The 16,399-nt window shown below is 38.2% G+C and overlaps 5 protein-coding genes across 11 annotated transcripts in view; 1 reads left to right on the top strand and 4 right to left on the bottom strand.

Moving 5' to 3' along the window:
- LOC139102338 (uncharacterized) overlaps positions 1–2,786 on the top strand; it is a 69,661-nt gene extending 66,875 nt beyond the window's left edge. For all 7 annotated transcript variants that reach the window (XM_070656176.1, XM_070656177.1, XM_070656178.1 and 4 more), the window contains one exon: positions 12–2,786. In XM_070656176.1, the coding sequence (XP_070512277.1) occupies positions 12–180 (169 nt within the window). In that variant the 3' untranslated portion in view covers positions 181–2,786. The remainder of the gene's footprint in view (positions 1–11) is intronic.
- A 104-nt stretch (positions 2,787–2,890) lies between these two features.
- LOC139102210 (odorant receptor 13a-like) lies at positions 2,891–5,075 on the bottom strand. Its single transcript, XM_070655943.1, has 9 exons — positions 4,929–5,075; positions 4,581–4,697; positions 4,322–4,439; positions 3,983–4,244; positions 3,779–3,895; positions 3,605–3,695; positions 3,387–3,523; positions 3,180–3,312; positions 2,891–3,114 (listed from the first exon to the last, which is right to left on the bottom strand). Exons 1-9 carry the CDS (start codon positions 5,073–5,075, stop codon positions 3,064–3,066), a joined length of 1,173 nt encoding a protein of 390 aa, XP_070512044.1. The 3' UTR covers positions 2,891–3,063.
- A 358-nt stretch (positions 5,076–5,433) lies between these two features.
- On the bottom strand, positions 5,434–8,159 carry LOC139102209 (odorant receptor 4-like). Its single transcript, XM_070655942.1, has 6 exons — positions 7,401–8,159; positions 7,053–7,314; positions 6,325–6,448; positions 6,104–6,237; positions 5,875–6,007; positions 5,434–5,797 (listed from the first exon to the last, which is right to left on the bottom strand). Exons 1-6 carry the CDS (start codon positions 7,516–7,518, stop codon positions 5,750–5,752), a joined length of 819 nt encoding a protein of 272 aa, XP_070512043.1. The 5' UTR covers positions 7,519–8,159; the 3' UTR covers positions 5,434–5,749.
- A 1,070-nt stretch (positions 8,160–9,229) lies between these two features.
- LOC139102357 (odorant receptor 22c-like) lies at positions 9,230–11,883 on the bottom strand. The gene is made up of 9 exons (XM_070656224.1): positions 11,483–11,883; positions 11,205–11,321; positions 10,960–11,077; positions 10,506–10,767; positions 10,267–10,386; positions 10,027–10,117; positions 9,801–9,937; positions 9,519–9,651; positions 9,230–9,407 (listed from the first exon to the last, which is right to left on the bottom strand). The coding sequence occupies exons 1-9, from the start codon at positions 11,627–11,629 to the stop codon at positions 9,351–9,353; spliced, it is 1,182 nt and encodes a 393-aa protein (XP_070512325.1). The 5' UTR covers positions 11,630–11,883; the 3' UTR covers positions 9,230–9,350.
- Positions 11,884–12,205: 322 nt separating this feature from the next.
- Positions 12,206–15,289, bottom strand: LOC139102356 (odorant receptor 22c-like). The gene is made up of 9 exons (XM_070656223.1): positions 14,574–15,289; positions 14,335–14,451; positions 14,116–14,233; positions 13,702–13,963; positions 13,463–13,588; positions 13,230–13,320; positions 13,007–13,143; positions 12,400–12,532; positions 12,206–12,311 (listed from the first exon to the last, which is right to left on the bottom strand). Exons 1-9 carry the CDS (start codon positions 14,715–14,717, stop codon positions 12,261–12,263), a joined length of 1,179 nt encoding a protein of 392 aa, XP_070512324.1. The 5' UTR covers positions 14,718–15,289; the 3' UTR covers positions 12,206–12,260.
- Between the last annotated feature and the right edge of the window lie 1,110 nt (positions 15,290–16,399).

Here is a 16,399-nt window from a genome sequence, read left to right as displayed (position 1 = left end):
CATTTGTACAGGTATCGAGCGCTGTATAATTACAAACCGCAAAACGACGACGAGCTGGAGTTGAAGGAACACGACACGGTGTACGTAATGGAGAAGTGCGACGACGGGTGGTACGTCGGCTCCAGCCAGAGGACCGGTTACTTCGGCACCTTCCCGGGGAACTACGTCGAGAGATTGTGAGGAAGGCCGATGGTCCAGGACTTGGACGCCGCACGGCGCATCAGGGCCCATGATAGCTTTCACCAAAGCACTAGACAGAATCGTTAAGATAGGCACCGAATTTTTTAACGTTCAACCCGGTCACCTCTGACAATCCAGTCATATTTCCGGAACGAACTCTTATTGAAGCGACGTCGCAAAAATTTTTATTGCTCTCTCTGAAATCTTATAAAAATTTGTATTTAAAGAATTACTGATAATATTCTGAATTTTAAATTCTAGCGATATACGACGTTGTTAATGTCGTTTGAAACAGTGCGCGATTTGTAATTTCATACAACACAACGAAGTGAGACTTCTAATTATATTCACGCAACCGCGTTACACGGAAGTGCTTTCGCCGAGTTCAGTGAACGTGATTAGAAGACTTCGTGCAAATAGTTTTTACTCTTATCGTGTCCCGAGCGATGAATAATTTAAGAGACGAAAGGGTTGAGCGTCTACAGTGGGAAGTGAAAATGTCACAAGTCTTCCTTTTTGGGTCTAACGACGATGATAATTAATAATATTAGGATAACTATGTCAGTGTTTGCGGCGTGGAGTTCTCATGCGATCAGAATTACGTCGGTGGGTCGGCAACGCCTGAGATATCGATATCTCATTCGCGTACTTGTTCCGTATAATTCTCTTCAATATTAATCGATCATTTTTCTGTTACAATGTGATGTTTCCGCATGTAACTAATATTTATAAAAACGCCAGCAGTAATCACTGATCGCATCAGAGCCCTTTTTGGCGTCGGATTTACCAAAAGATTTAGCGAGATAGTACGCTAGGATACGCGAGTTTGTAAGTAAAGTTTGTAAGTAGTGTACGATAACAATTAGTAACTTATTGTTACCGCTGTTCCTGGCAGCTGCCGGCTTGATCCAGGAGGGTGTCAAAAACAGGAAAAAAAAGAAAAAAAAAGAAAGAAAAAGAAAAAAAAATGAGAGAATACAACATCGAAGGGGGGTTTCAAAATATCTACGAGAATTAACGATTAATTGGAGGTTTTAGGGCGGCTGCATTCTGAGAAGGGCGGGAAGGCGAATTTAGCACGCGGAGACTTGTGTTGCGTTAAAGATACGCGGACGGCTGTTTCCCTATGATTTTGGTATTGTAGATAAAATCGGCCATTGTTATTGTTACATTCGTGAGTATTTCGAGACTAACGGACTTATAATTGAAAGTTTGCCTTCCCAAATTAATATTTTTGTAAGCATTATTTGTACCCAGAGTTATATATAAATATACAAAGGTATATATACATATATAGAGTAGAAATATATCTATATACATATATACATGCGGATATCATGTACTGCGTACCACGCAATAATGCATAATATATAAAAGATACCATGTACACCACGATTAATTAGCAAATATCGGACGTAACGTTCACGATGTGTATATAGATGCCACTGACAGTTATATACATTCATGCGACCGCAACGTGAAGACAACGTATCCAAGCCAGATCGTCACGATCTTTTCTAACGTCACTTATCACGATCGTACGATCGCCTAAGCGTTAGCGTAAGAAACGGATGCAGTCGAAAAGCAGACAATACTATTACAATAATTGTAGAGAAACAAAAGAGAGATCATGTGGTAAGGGCATTATACAAACGCCGAAGTATAAACGGTATACTCGAGAGCGATAGGTACCGTTTTTATCCTCGAAAAGAGCTAAGGAGGAGACCGTCTCTCTTTATTGTTTCGTATATTCAGCGTGCGTACATTTGAGTGGTGGGAGGCTTCGTGCAAAAAGCATTTTCTTAGTACTCGAAAGCGCGACGTGCTTTTAAAAAGCCTGAGTGTTCGATCTGTTATATTGTATTAGGCGGCGAAGTCGGACTTTCCTTTGACAAGTCGAAGAGATACGATTTTCACGAAAATTAAGCTAAATGCACCGCTCGATGTGCAACAAATACGCGACAGGTATTTTATCCTGCGTGCAGCGCGAGTCTGTGCATGCATATATCCACCTACATATCCCACTAGATCGTAAGACTTACGGTCTCGGCAACGTTACGAGTCACCAAAATGAAAGCCAGGATTATTGTTGAAACTTATGTAACTCGAGCTTTTTTTTTTCTCGTTACACATTTTTCATATATGATATGTAAAGCAACGATTGCTCCCAAATTTCTGTGCGAAGGGCACGCGTCGAAAACGCTGCGACGTTTCTTTTCGATCGGTGCAAAATACCTGAAGGAAGTTAATATTTTTTTTTTTGCGGTAAAACTGTTGCCCCGGCGCGAAAAGATTTTATTAATACGATAAGTGAGTTATTAAATTAAATGCTTAAAGTATGTAAGATTATTCTTTCTATTCGAGCTTTAACGTTGACGATTTTAATTTTTATAACGATAACATGAAATTTACTGACAAGTAGTACTACCGTCTCGGGTGTAGCGACACGCTCGTCACCTATCAATAACGCGTGATTTTTGCTTGACATTAAGTCGAACTTTATCAGTTGATAACAATTTAAATTCACCTGTTTTTGCAACTCGTGCTAACGACGTTACTATGTATTATATATTCTAGATGCAAATAAACCTAGTCGATTACTAAAATTATTATCACATTTAAAATCAAACTTTAAAAATCAAACTTTAGTACTTAAATTAAATTCTAAATGCGGCTCTTCACCTACTTCTTCATCTTCCACCTCCGCATGTGACTTCGCCTGCGGAATAATGTAAAATTTAGTTTAACAACATGTTAATAGTGTAGATAACTAGTTTATTAATCCGTTAAACGAGAATATTAACTTTGCTGCGCAATCTCTATTACTATAGCGTAGTTGAAGCTGTACAGAGATACTATTTGAATCGTATGTCGGTTGCAGGATCACTGGAAGGACGCAAGTACCGTAAAGTAAGACACTGAAGACTGCAGGACCTTTTAAACAAGAACGGCCACATTTTTTTTTAACGAGCTTCAAAGGGACACGTTAAAATATTTACCGTGGTAAAGCTCTTCAAAGAGAAGACGTAGATCTTGCCGGCGCTTAGGTAGCTGGGCTGCAGGCTCTTTTGCATCACATGCAAGAGCAACTTCTGCGACCTCACAGGTATATCGTACCACCTGGATTTATATCTGTAACAATTCTGCGTTTGTCAATTTTTTTTATTTTTTTTTATTTTGCGAACCTCGGCCCACATCGGTCTTACATTTTGTCGCGAATGTGGAGGCTGTGGTCGATCAGCTTCTGGCCTTGCAGACTGTAAATGAACACGTGCAGTATCTGGGCAATGACATACAGTATGCACTTCATTATCGCAATAATATCATCGAGCTGCAGGGCCATCTTAAACGTGACAATTAAAATTTGATTTTTTTTTCTTATGTTACTTTTGAAATGTGATAAATGTGAGAAACAGATATTTACTTGCAGTAAAGTGATGCTCAAAGTCAAAACGATTACTAACATTTGTGCAGCGAAAGTAACGCAGAAGGTTTCCTCGAGGAGCTCCGCGAATCTACGGGCGAATCAATTAATTAATTTCTTTTATTATTTTATATTTTTATTTTCTTTTTATTCAGTGCAATCTTGAATATTTACTGTAAAGCTCGACAGTGTATGTGAACGGAGACTCCGATCATTTGATTGTACGCTTTACAGTCTTCTGGGCTCGTTGCATCGTTACTATCGTTACGCGATAGATTCTCGAAACGAAATCTGCGAGTATTCAGTTCCGTATCCCCAATTAATCGCGATTAATTAATAGAGCGTTAGAGAGATAGTTTTCTACAAGTTTTTCCTTACCCTACCACTGCGAAGAGGCCGCAAACGTGCTCAGTGTAAGCCATGAACGTGCAGTCATGTGCGAAAATTATGGTTAACATTACGTTCGCGGACAGGATCGTGTGGAATAAAATGTAGAAGTAATAGTCTTCGCTGTTCACGAAAAAATATACTTCCGTGGCCATTATCAAAGGCCGTGATTCGTTGAGGGGTGATATGAGGTTCAGCATTTGAGGTATCAGGCTTGTCATCGCAAAGATATTGGTCGTTGTGACGAAGAATACTGCGACAAAACGAGACAATAATGCGTAGTTTATTAAAAAAAAAAATTAATAAGAATCTCGAGTGATTTGTCCTTACTGCAGTATGTCAAATTATGCAATCTCGCGGTTAAAGCGTATTTTCTTACGATCTCGCACTCCTCCGGATTCTTTATCTCCTTCCAATCGTCCTGCAGGTAATCTGTGAGACGTTTAATCTAGAAACACTCGGCGATTGTTAGACCTTACCGAGTCCTTAGTCGAGGATCACAAGATCGTATTAAGTCGCGGATAAAAAATTTATTAAACATGCCCTTTTACTTTGCTCGATTATAACGAAACTTTCGGTATTGGCGTACTTTGCTGATGACCAATTTGCACGTGTACAACTTCAAAATTGCCATGGCCGGGAACATGCACGACGGTAAGTTTTGTAGAAAGCACCGCATGCTTGGGCACCGAAAGTTGTAGATCCACTAAAAATTATCGTTAATAGAGCTCTTAAATAATTTTCAGTTACCGGCTAGTTCCGGCGAATGGAATTCCACTCTGCGAGACTATCTGGTCTGAAGCGAATTAAATAGACGTAAATTATAGTGCTGTGTTAATTAATAGTTTAGTGAGTTTAGTAAAGAAAAAAAAAATTTTTTTTTTCTTTTTGTGCTCTAAAACCAACATATAGCGAGCGGGTAATAGTTCAAAAGAACCTGTGGAATAGCCATCGAGAAAATAAACGCCGTGACCAGGCTCAGGCGAAAACGCTTCATTCGCCTTTCCTTCTGATACGGCCACTGGCCGATGATCGACAGCATCCTCTTCGGAATGTTATAATAATACTTCCATGTGGGCTCCATAATTCCCCGTGGCAGTGTTTCGCTCCCGATGGCACGCAGACTACTATTACTTCTCGTTTCATTTTCGTCATGCGGAATAAATTAATATTTCAGCAGGCGTAACGTCGGCTAAGTGCCACGTACGTCAGGCCGTTTCGCGCCGCTATCTCGTGTGTCACGTCTCGTAAAACGTAGACGAGAAGTGGCTTGTCAACGTAGAAGACTACTTTCTTTCGCGTGACACGCGCATCGATCGCGAGCGAAAACTCTTCCGACGAGGCGCGTACTTAGTCGCAAGGATACGTCTACGTCTATTGCTCGAATCTTGCTCCGCGCATCGTTGGGAAAAAAAATATTGCCCGACATGCATCCACGTCTTCGTCTTCTCGTGAAAATATTCAGGAGAAAAATTTGTGACGTGTTTTCTTATTCCCTTTTAAATTTCTCACGCGCAAAAGTAAGGACGAAAATTCACGGAGATACTTTTTTTATCGCATTAATTTTTTTTTTCTTTTTTCGCACGTTGTCCTTAAATAAAAAAAAGTCTACAATCGACAGAAATGTACATGCTTTGAAAAAGTGAATGATGGGGAAACGGCTAGCGGAGGTGTATGATAGTTATAGCATTGAGACACGTAGGACCGGCTCTTTCGATGAGTGCCGCGAAATGTCGTCGGATCCAGAGGCAAGAGACGCTAAACGGTTGCGAGGACCGTGAAGTACGACATCGAGGTTTGCAAGGCCTACGTACGGAAGAAAAGCGTAGTCTCATTAGAGAATCTCGGTAGAAAGTGCACTCGGTAATTTCTAGGGGTCTTACCGTGGTGAAGCTCTCTAGAGAGAAAATAAAGATCTTGCCGGCGCTCAAGACACTCGGCCGCGTACTCCTCATCATCACCAGTATTATCAGCTTCTGCGAACTCGCCGACACTTCGTACCAGGAGCTATTGTATCTGCCACGTTTTGGGAAACAATTGTAATGCGTAAAGTTACGTAAAGTTCGAGATCTTTTTTTTTCTAATTTATATTTTTTTTTTCAGGTAACTCACATTTTATCGCTCATCTGAAGACTATGATCTATTAGTTTCTGCCCTTCGAAACTGAACCAAAATAAGTGGATCAGTTGTCCAACGACGTACAGAGTGTATCTGCATGATTTAATAATGTCGTTTTGCTGCGTGATCTTTGAAAAAAAAAAAAAAGAAAAAGAATCTTCCAATGATTTATACATGAAAAAGGGTTTTTTTTTTCTTTTATCACGAATACGTACTTGCAGCAGAGTAACACTCATTCCTATAATCGCTAGCAACATTTGAATAGCGAAAGGGATGGAAAAGGTATTCTCGAGAAGTTCTACAAGTCTAGAGATCAAGTAAATATAAAATAAAATAAAATATTACAGTTCTTGCAATTTTCTTTGCTTTTCTATTGAAAAAAAATAGTAATTATACAATTCAGAAAAATAATAAGAAATAATTTAACGTTTGCTCGCAGCACGAAGTGACTCAAGGGAGAAAAGCAATCTGCGCTGCATAGAAATGACCACAACGATTCGATCTGACGCAGCTTTTTTAAACTAAAATAAGAAAATAAAAAAGGGAAATTAATTTTAAATGTTACTCACCTCAAAGCCTCCTTATGTGCGTGCACGAGGAGCACGACTTTTTTGCGGCAAATTTCCTTATAGTTATTTGTGATCTCCATTGCTTTATCACAATTAGAAAAAAGACTTTCGTAATCCAGTCTGTAAAAAAAATTTTTTTTTTCTCTCTCTCTGTCTTGACTCTCACAATTTTAAATAAATTGCAAAGTTATTTCGGATTTTAATTAATAAACTCGGTGCGAGAAACTAAATATTAAATCTATTAATTATATTATTTTAATTTATTAATAATATATAAATTAAAACGTTGATTTTACTTACTCAAATGTTTTATACAATATCAAGCTTGATAGAAGAAATAAATTACAGTGCGCGGCTGATGAGCATTTTCTTACCCGACCATGGTGAACATGCTGCAAATGTGCTCGACGTAAGTCATCAACAGACAGTCGTGGGCGACCACCGCCGTGAAAATAATTTCCCACGAGATTATCGAGTGCCAGAAGATTTTAAAGAAGTACTCGCGGGTGTCGACGAAGTAGTATCCCGGATACGGAGATATCACAGGCCGAGATTGGTTCAGCGGCCACATAACGTCGAGTATAAAAGGCACGAGCGGCAGTGAGAAAAATATAATCACGCCCGACAAGACGTATGCTGCAATGCACAGTTTGCGATAAAAGAAACGGCCAGCTTTTAAGAAGGGAACAAGATGCGGCATCCCTCTCGGAGGTTTTTCTCACCCACGTAAATCAGACACAATTGTCTGCTGGTGTTCGCGTACAGCTTCATGATTTTGAGCTGCTCGGGAGTTTTCTCCGTCTTCCAGTCGACGACCAAGTGCTGAGTGAGATCCTTCATCTGCCAAAGTTAATCGATTACTGATTTTTAAAACACGTAGAATTAATTAATATATTTAATTTAATTTATTAATTTTTATTTAAAATTTTTATTAAAAAGAATCGTAACACTTCGTTCTTCAAACTCCAGTTAAACAAATCGGAACTAGACTTCGGATTTAAAATTCGCCGTCGCGAAATGTACCTTGTAATTATTCAACTGAATCGTGTACACCTTTATGAGAGCCACGATTGTCAGCAAGTACGAAGTCATAGACTCGAACGTACATTGTAGATTTGATTTGCACGTGAATTGATACGCTATCTGAAATCAACGTTATTCACGCGACAGATCCCTTTATTTTATTTTTCTTTTTTTTCCAGACGTCACATTAATTTACCTGTGGAATAAATATAGTAATTATAGTTAAAGTCACCAGACCGACGCGAAGTATTCTCGCTGTCGGTTTCAGATACGGCCATGCTCCGGTGAGCATGGTTATTTTATAAACGACGTCATAGTAATGCCTCAGGTTCTCCATGTGTTCAAAGAAGACGACAACGCGGCGCGGTGACGACTAATTCCGAACTTTCGCGCGGTGGATCGTTCACCCTCCGCCGCGAAATGCAAATTAAAGTATCATCCCCTTGGGACGGAGCAAGCCATGCATATTTCATTCGCGTGAAATATTTCGCCGCGTGCTACGTCAATCAATAGCCGGGCACGTGGAATTTACGCGAACAGGTGACATTTGATTCTGTGACGTTAAGATTATAACGTAGTGACGAGCGGCTCTCTTTCTTCCGGTAAACGGTGCACCGCTTAGAATGAAATAGCGCGGCGAAATAAGCACATCTTCCGCAAACCCGCAAGCGAGTCGTAGGAGATGCTCGGAAGGCATATCGGGAAAGCGAAAGATTTTTAATTGCTCGTCATGGTGGGTAATAATTAATAAAATTACTTCAGTTCCCTTAGCATCGATGGGAACGGATCGAGGAAAAAGGAGCTCTTCTGTCAAGGTGCATCGTACATTTAGTTGCGAAATACAAAGCGTTTCTCTCGTTTGTATCTAAATGACGTCGAAAAATAGCTGTTTAATAATGCTACAAGGCTGGCATTCTCGATATATAATATTCATAAGTCGTCTTCGTGATGAAAATATTTTAGTCGCGACGCTACATATTTTATGATTCTTTTCCTCTTTTTTTTTTTCTTTTTTAAATTAAGACTGTGCTGAACTACGTATCGTAAAAGAATTTAAAGTAAAAATTAAAGTAAAAATTAAAGATAAATAGATAATAGATCTATTAATAAAAATTAATAATTATTATAATACTAAAGACACAAAGTGTCTCTCTTTCTCTCTCTCTGCTATTGAGTGTGTCATCGGATGAACAATAAGATAATGATATTAAACAGCTGCGAGTACCGTGAAGTACGACAGCGAGGTTTGCAGAACCTTCGGAAAAAAAGCATCGTCTCGTTAAAGCTCCACTCCGATCGGATGTAATTTCAAACGAACGAAGTACCGCGTAGACTGCTAATTATATTAAACGATCAAAGAAGTTTGTCCAGGACCAGATAACGTGATTTAAAACTAGATACGTGTGCTTGAAATCTGAGAGAAAGATTAAACAGGGATTTCTGTTTTTTTTTTTCTTTTTTTTTAACTCAATTAACACTGTTCAACAACATCGATAATAAAATAAAATTTTATTAACTTCCCTTAATTACGTAGCAAATATATATATAATTCTGCTCGACGTATTATTTGCAGTATTATACTCTTATGACATTTTCAGGAATGTTTTACTACACGCTGGGCGTAATTAGTGCATGTTCGTAGATAACGATTATGACACGTCGAACGACGATAACAGGGTGAAATACGACACCGAACTTTGCACAACCTGAATAAATAATAATAAAGAGAGTAAATTTCGTAGACATATTTTTTTTTTTTTTTTGTTATTTCTTAAATTAATATTTTTATAACGATCGTCGTGTTAATCACGCTTTACCGTCGTAAAGTTTTCTAGAGAAAATATATATATCTTGCCGGCGGTCAAAAAACTAGCCTCGATGCTTCTCCTTATCACGAACATGAGCAGTCTTTGTTCTTTTGCCGGTACAGTGTACCACAAGCCATGATATCTATTTTAAAAAAAAGAAAAAATAGATAAATAACGATTGCAAAAAAAAAGAGTTAAACATTATTAATTCTTTGTATCTTTAATCAATGCCAGAATTTATATCGGTTAATGTAGATATAATTTATCCCCTAGCTTGATACAGTTTCTTACATCTTGTCACGAGTTTCTATACTATGATCGATCACCCTTTGACCCTGGAAGCTAAAGCAGAACAGATGAAACAGCTGGCCGATGATGAAGAGAACGTATCTCGACGCTTCGGCCAAGTCGTGCAGCTGTATCGAGAGCTTAAAATCGACATAAATGTTATTTTTAACTCCTTTATTTCGTTATACGTAAAGACCTGTTGCTACTTGCCCGTTTATAAATCACTCACTTGTACTAAGGTGATACTCAAGCCGATCGTAACGAACAAAAGTTGTATAGCGAACGATATCGTGAAGGTGTTCTCCAGAAACTGAGCGAATCTACGATAAAGAGATAACAATCACCGCTAAAGATCTAAATAAAAATAAAATCGTAGCGTATCGCAGCTTAACGCGATTTATCAGAGATACTTTATTAAATTTAATTCGAAATTAACGAAAGGAACTTATAATACGATCGTCGTACTCACTGCAAAGCCTTATGATGAGCGGAAACCGAAATCACGATATTCTTGTGAACGGCACTCGAATAATTAATCGCATTCTTTTTTATGATCTTACATTTGTGTGACACATGCTCAAATCTAAATCTGCAAGTAATTACAAAATACGTTATTACAGAGCTTTAATTTTATTAATTAATTTATTTATTAATCTTTTTTTTTTTTTAATTTTAATTCGCGATCTCGTTATTGATACGAAGTATTACCCAACGATGGCGAAAAGTCCGCATATGTGCTCGACGTAAACGAAAAACATAGTGTCGTGCGCGATCATCCCGGTCATACATATGCTGCAGGCAATTAGCATGTGGAAAAATATATAGTAGAAATATTCGTTTTCGTCAACGAAATAGTACGCCGGATATGGGAGTATTAGAGGACGGGAAGTATTCAACGGAAATATTACGTCTAAGATACGTGGCACGAGGGAAGTTATTGCAAATATGATGGTAGACATGTAAATAATCACTGTAACAAAAAAAGACGAGCGCTGTATTATTTCTTAATTAAGAATTAATTATAATTACGCGCACGAATTGGGACCTATCGAAAAAAAAATAGCGCACGCGAAGCGTGTGCACGGCTCGTTTTAATGAATATAAATTAATGATAGAGAAAATTAATTTTCCTAATTCGCGGCTAAGACAATGAAGCACTCACAGCCGTACATCAGCGCGTGCCATCTGCCTTTCTCAGCATATTTTCTCATAATGTCGTGCTCCTCCTTGGTCTCGAGCATATCCCAGTCTACGAACAAGCGATCAGTGAGATCTTTAATCTAGAAAATTAGCGACACGGTCGATATTTCGGATGCGACAACTCTCGGGAGTAACGTCGTGCGGACAGATTCCAAGATCGTGCTAACAAGGGGTAGATCTCTGGCTGAGAATTATAATAAAACGTACTTTCCGGCTGTTGAACTGATAGGTATAAATTTTCACTAGAAGTATCAGTCCCAACATGTACGGAGGCAGAGTTTCGTAGATACATTGCGCGCTTTCGCATATGCCAAATCTTGCCCCCTAAAAATGCATTTCCGTAAGGAATAAAAAAAAATTACTTTTAAAATTAATAACACTTTAAACATAAAGTAGAATTTTAAATTTAATTCTTTGTTTCTTTTCTTAAATAATAATAAAAAAATAAGAAAGAGAAAAAAAGATTAAGCGATAATTAACGTTACCTGTGGAATGAGTGAGGTAATCGCGAGTAATGTCATTAATGTTAAAAAAATCTGCCTTTCTTTCAACTTCTGATAAGGCCACTGACCGACTATCGTCAGATACCACTTACATACGTCGTAGTAGTAGTAGTCCTTACCGTGTACCATACTTGACGAAGAAGTTGTTATCGCGATGTCGCGTTGGAACTTCGAAGTTCTCCTCCGGAAGTCTTTTTTTTTTCTCGCGCATATGTTATAAATAAATCAATATTTCAAATACGTTCCGTGAAGCTCTTGACTTCCTCCCGTTGTATTGGCCGCTTGATGGCAAGATTGCATGTTTCTGTAGGCGACAGGCACTTCAGATAACTATACGTGTCGTAAGAATAACGTAAGGACCTAATAATAGGAATGGAAATACATTTGACAGCTCACTCTTGGAGAGATACATTGTCGCTTAAATTACGAGCGCACGCTGGAAAAGGCAATAGCGAGACATATAGTCATTTAAAATTCGCGTCGAGCAGTTCTAGATAGATCTTGATCTATTACTTGTGATTTTGAAAAGTGCACAATGCTTGCAGCAGATTTTCAAAACTGATATATATCTGCAAGTAAAATAACAAGTTTAATAGACCGTCTTCAAAAAGCTGTACGTATATATATATAAAATTTTTTTTACATTTATTTAATAATAAATATATATTTTATTCTATGTAACATATAATTTTTAGTATTACGCTTCTGCTATTTCTTTTCTCTCGTGGATATTTTACTTTCTGCCGGCTTGGAAAATCGATCATGTAAAGGACGATAATAACGTAAAGTACGACATCGAGCTTTGTACAATCTAAAGAAAAGACAGAAGGTGTTACGTGCCTTTCTCGAATTTTTTTTTAGACACTTTAAGACAGAATAATAATTTTCTTTTATCATACCGTTGTAAAATGTTCTAAGGAGAACACATATATTTTGCCAGCGGTGATGGTGTTAGCCTCGATGCTCTTTCTCATCACGAACATGAGCAGCCTTTGTTTCTTGACAGGTATGTTATACCATAAACTGTGATATCTGAAAAATTCCCGTCACACATGCATAGAAGGCGTAACAAATAACGATGCACTCTGACCGCAAAAAATAAATCAATTTTCTTTTCTTTTTTTTTTTTTTTTAATAAAAGTAAGTACCGATTCGGAGAAACGTCGACGTACCCGAGTGGAAATTGATTTCCACCGTTACCTAATAATTAGCTAGCCAATTAGTGGTTCATCTCGTGACTGTCTAGTAAAACTGTCTAACAATCTAGCAAGTCCGCATTGAACAGTGACTAAATGACCGATACTAGACAGATTTTGTTTCTTTTTTTTTTAAATGACAACTTTATTTTTCGAAGACGGTCACTAGTTAAGAAATATATTTAATCTGCGCGATCTAACCACCAGCTGCAAAATCAGATTAGCTAGATAAAATTTCCACTCGGGTAGTTTTTAATTAATTAATTTATTCTCAATTTAATATTTAACTTTTTAATTTAATACTTCTTACATGTTATCGCGAGTTTCGAGGCTGTGATTTATCAGCTTTTGTCCCTGGAAGCTGAAGCAGAACAAGTGGAACAACTGTGCCATAAAGAAGACAAAGTACCTTATCGCTTCCGCTGACTTATGTAACTGCGACGAGAGCTTAAACGCGAAGATAATTAAAGTCCCGTTTCAGTTCTTGCGTTTTATAAAATGTTCACATCGACTTCTATTTATAAAGAACTCACTTGTACCAAAGTGATGCTCAAGCAGAGCGTAATTAACAGAAGCTGCACCGCGAAGGATAACGAAAAGGTATCTTCAAGAATTTTAGCGAGCCTGCGATAAAAATATCATAACGACTATTGCATTAATAATTTAAATAAAAATAAAAAGTACTTTTAACTTATCGAAGATCATTCTTATTAGAAGTCAGTTCTTATTAATCAAATTAATAAAAACGAGTGCTGTTATTACGTACCGCAGCGTCTTTTGATGAGCGCGAATTGAAACTGCAATATTCTTGTAATACAAGTAATCTGGATCGATTGTATTTTTCTCCGTCCTGCTTTTAGCGCGTTCATTTACCGCATGCTCGAATTTATATCTGCAAACGTTTACGTAATATTACGAGCTTTGCAAAATTAATTTCTGCGTCGTAAAAATGAAAGTACACGAGGATGTAACTGTTATCCGTAATTATTAATTATAAATTCTCACCTAACAACGGCGAAAAGGCCGCAGATGTGCTCGACGTAAGTAAAAAACATGATGTCGTGCGCGATCAATGCTGTTAAGCACATGATGGCACAAATTATCATGTGAAAAATAATGTAATAAAAGTATTCGTTTTCGTCGACGAAATAATATGCCGGATACGCCAGCATTATGGGACGAGAATCGTTCAAAGGGAAAATGATGTCTAGAATGCGTGGTACGAGGGAGGTTGTCGTGAACGAAACGGTGGATATATAAACGTAAGCTGTAACAAAATTCGTTAGAAACTAGAAGTCCCTTGGTTCTCTACATTTTTTTTTTTTTTTTTTTTTTGATATCTCTTCTATAATTAAAAATCTCTTTTTAATTTTTTTTCTAGCTGTCATCATTCTCAGTTAAGACAAGAAAATTACTTACAGCTGTATATTAACACGTGCCATCTGCAATTTTCGGCGTACTTTCTCATAATATCGCGCTCTTCCTCACTCTCCAGAAAATTCCAGTCTACATATAGGTGATCTGTCAGATACTTGATCTAGAAACATCATGTTTGAGAGACATTGTAAAGGGACCGTTTGAAGCCACGAAATTAAAATGTCAAACCGTTATTAAACACCAATGAATAATAAAACGTACTTTTCTGCGATTAAACTGATACGTGAAAATTTTCACCGGGATAATTGCCGCCAGCACGTGCGGAGATAAAGTCTCAAAGATGCACTGCAGATTATCGCATACGAAAAATCTTGCCGCCTAGAAAATGAAGTTTCTATGTAAATTTAATTAAAAAGCAACTTCCTTACTTTTTCTTTTTTTGAAAAAAAAAATAAAAGAAAGAAAGAAAAAAGGAGGGACATCTTGATAGTTGACTATACCTGCGTAAAGAGAACATTGGCATCGAAAAACAACGCGAAGATCAAGAAAAATAGACTCTCTTTTCGCTTCTGATAAGGCCACTGACCGACTAGCCTAAGAAATCTTTTAACAACGTCGTAATAATGGTTCTGATTAATTTCCATATTTGACGAAGGAACAGTTTTCTTGGCACACTACATGTTACTCCAATTTTGAATTGCTCTTCCGGGAAGATACTAACTTTTATCGAAGGCTTTCTCCAGCAATAAGTGCCGGTTATAGAAAGATTAGCATTTCAGACACCGTCCCGCCCTCGCCCTTTCCCTTTCGCTCGAAGATATGACTGCATATTGATAACGGGTCTTTTCGCAGGTGACAGGCACCTACGACAAGCATAAATTTTGCAATTGTTGCATTAACGTAAACGCCTGACAACCGATCGTTTGAAGCGTTTTACGCTTCATAAAGTATGTTTCAGAACACAATGAATTTATAATCGAAGAGTTCTTCAATTTTTTTCTTTATTAATTCTTTTTTCTTTTTTTTTTGTTTGCGCCGGAAAGTAACATTCTCGCAATAAATTGCAGTGAGTGCGGTTTTGCCGTTCACGTCTCGCGATTTTACGCGAATAAAATATCGCAGTAGTTACGATACTTTTATTCAGGATTTATTTTTTTTTAATTATTAAAAATATTCGTGATATTAAGATCGTTATTCACTTGTGCAAGAAAATTAATTTTCTACGGAACTTTCCAGTGTTTAACTTTTTTTTTTTTTCTTTTTAATTTGATTTTATGTATAACTTAGCAGTTTCACTTACCTCTATTCCTGCAAACAGCGTCTCTGCCGATGGGACCAAAGTTAATCGTCCGTCCGCCGCAGCCGCGAGATTGGGAGCACGCAAAACACAAGGCTTGGTAGGATATACAGATGACATTTATTTAATTATTTTTATTATTTACGCTACTGAATACTATACTCGTAGTAGGTATTTCTATAATTATGTCGATAGATCATGCGTGAATCCGTAGAATGCGTGAGGTCTGCCGCGCGAGTTTTACAGCCCGTGTGTGGCACGCGTGTGTTATAATGATTACGCGTGTGTAAATTAATTACAAGGGGGAGAATGGGGGGGGGGAAACCCGGATGCGAGGGTGAATGGAAGGGGTGGACGTCGCCCCCGAGTACGCGGAGCTTAGTCGAAGAAGTCACCCCTTTCGACGATACGCCGACCGCGCGCGATCAAGCTCCAGCATCCGGCTTTATCTCCGGCTGACCCGCAAAGAACTCGTGTGCGCGACTCGATTTACAATACCCTAGCTTTCTCTCTTTTATTCATGCCCTTCGGTCGCGATCGATATCGGATTCGGTCCCTCTCGATCGCGAATGCGTAAACTAATAAACGAGGGGAGAGCCACGGTCACCGCCTCGTTTTTCGCCTTCAACTCTCTCACCGGCGGGGCACCTCGACTTCCGGTCCAGGCAGCATCCACCGCCGCATCTGCGAGCGAAAGAGTTGAAGCCCGCCTCTACTCAGGAGACAAATTTCAATATTCTTAATCGGTCTCTCCCATTTCCCTTTTTACACTCGCACGCGTGTCGTCATTGAAATGCGTTCTTAAATAAAATTTAAAAAAGAAAAAAAAATAAAAAAAATATGCAGAGGGTACGAGGCGGTGATCGGGCCCGAATACATACACTTAAGAACTTAGCAATATACATATAGAAGGACGTATGTAACATAAGGCGCAGCTCCCATCTAGGGAGTGCGGTGATCCATCGTCGTCAATCTTAATCGACTGAACCAAAGTAACTCGACAATAAAATTACCAATATCCCCCTCCGT

This window comes from Cardiocondyla obscurior, linkage group LG04, assembly GCF_019399895.1.
Source record: "Cardiocondyla obscurior isolate alpha-2009 linkage group LG04, Cobs3.1, whole genome shotgun sequence".
Classification (NCBI taxonomy): Eukaryota; Metazoa; Arthropoda; class Insecta; order Hymenoptera; family Formicidae; genus Cardiocondyla; species Cardiocondyla obscurior.
This window is presented reverse-complemented; position numbering and strand designations above follow the sequence as displayed.

Excerpts from the sequence above, each read along its gene's own strand:
- LOC139102210 (XM_070655943.1), bottom strand. The coding sequence starts at position 5,075 with ATGGAGCCCACATGGAAGTATTATTATAACATTCCGAAGAGGATGCTG. Across the intron at positions 4,440-4,580 it reads GCAAATTGGTCATCAGCAAA|ATTAAACGTCTCACAGATTA; the intron begins GTACGCCAATAC and ends GAGTGTTTCTAG. Across the intron at positions 3,313-3,386 it reads CTCCACATTCGCGACAAAAT|ATATAAATCCAGGTGGTACG; the intron begins GTAAGACCGATG and ends GAATTGTTACAG.
- LOC139102209 (XM_070655942.1), bottom strand. The coding sequence starts at position 7,518 with ATGAAGGATCTCACTCAGCACTTGGTCGTCGACTGGAAGACGGAGAAA. Across the intron at positions 6,449-7,052 it reads AGCATGTTCACCATGGTCGG|TTTTATTTTATTTTATATTT; the intron begins GTAAGAAAATGC and ends AGAACTGTAATA. Across the intron at positions 5,798-5,874 it reads CTCTAGAGAGCTTCACCACG|GCCTTGCAAACCTCGATGTC; the intron begins GTAAGACCCCTA and ends TTCCGTACGTAG.
- LOC139102357 (XM_070656224.1), bottom strand. The coding sequence starts at position 11,629 with ATGGTACACGGTAAGGACTACTACTACTACGACGTATGTAAGTGGTAT. Across the intron at positions 10,768-10,959 it reads GCACGCGCTGATGTACGGCT|TGATTATTTACATGTCTACC; the intron begins GTGAGTGCTTCA and ends TTTTTGTTACAG. Across the intron at positions 10,118-10,266 it reads GCTCATCATAAGGCTTTGCA|ATTCGCTCAGTTTCTGGAGA; the intron begins GTGAGTACGACG and ends TCTTTATCGTAG.
- LOC139102356 (XM_070656223.1), bottom strand. The coding sequence starts at position 14,717 with ATGGAAATTAATCAGAACCATTATTACGACGTTGTTAAAAGATTTCTT. Across the intron at positions 14,452-14,573 it reads CCAATGTTCTCTTTACGCAG|GCGGCAAGATTTTTCGTATG; the intron begins GTATAGTCAACT and ends TTCATTTTCTAG. Across the intron at positions 13,144-13,229 it reads TGAGCATCACTTTGGTACAA|CTCTCGTCGCAGTTACATAA; the intron begins GTGAGTTCTTTA and ends TTCGCGTTTAAG.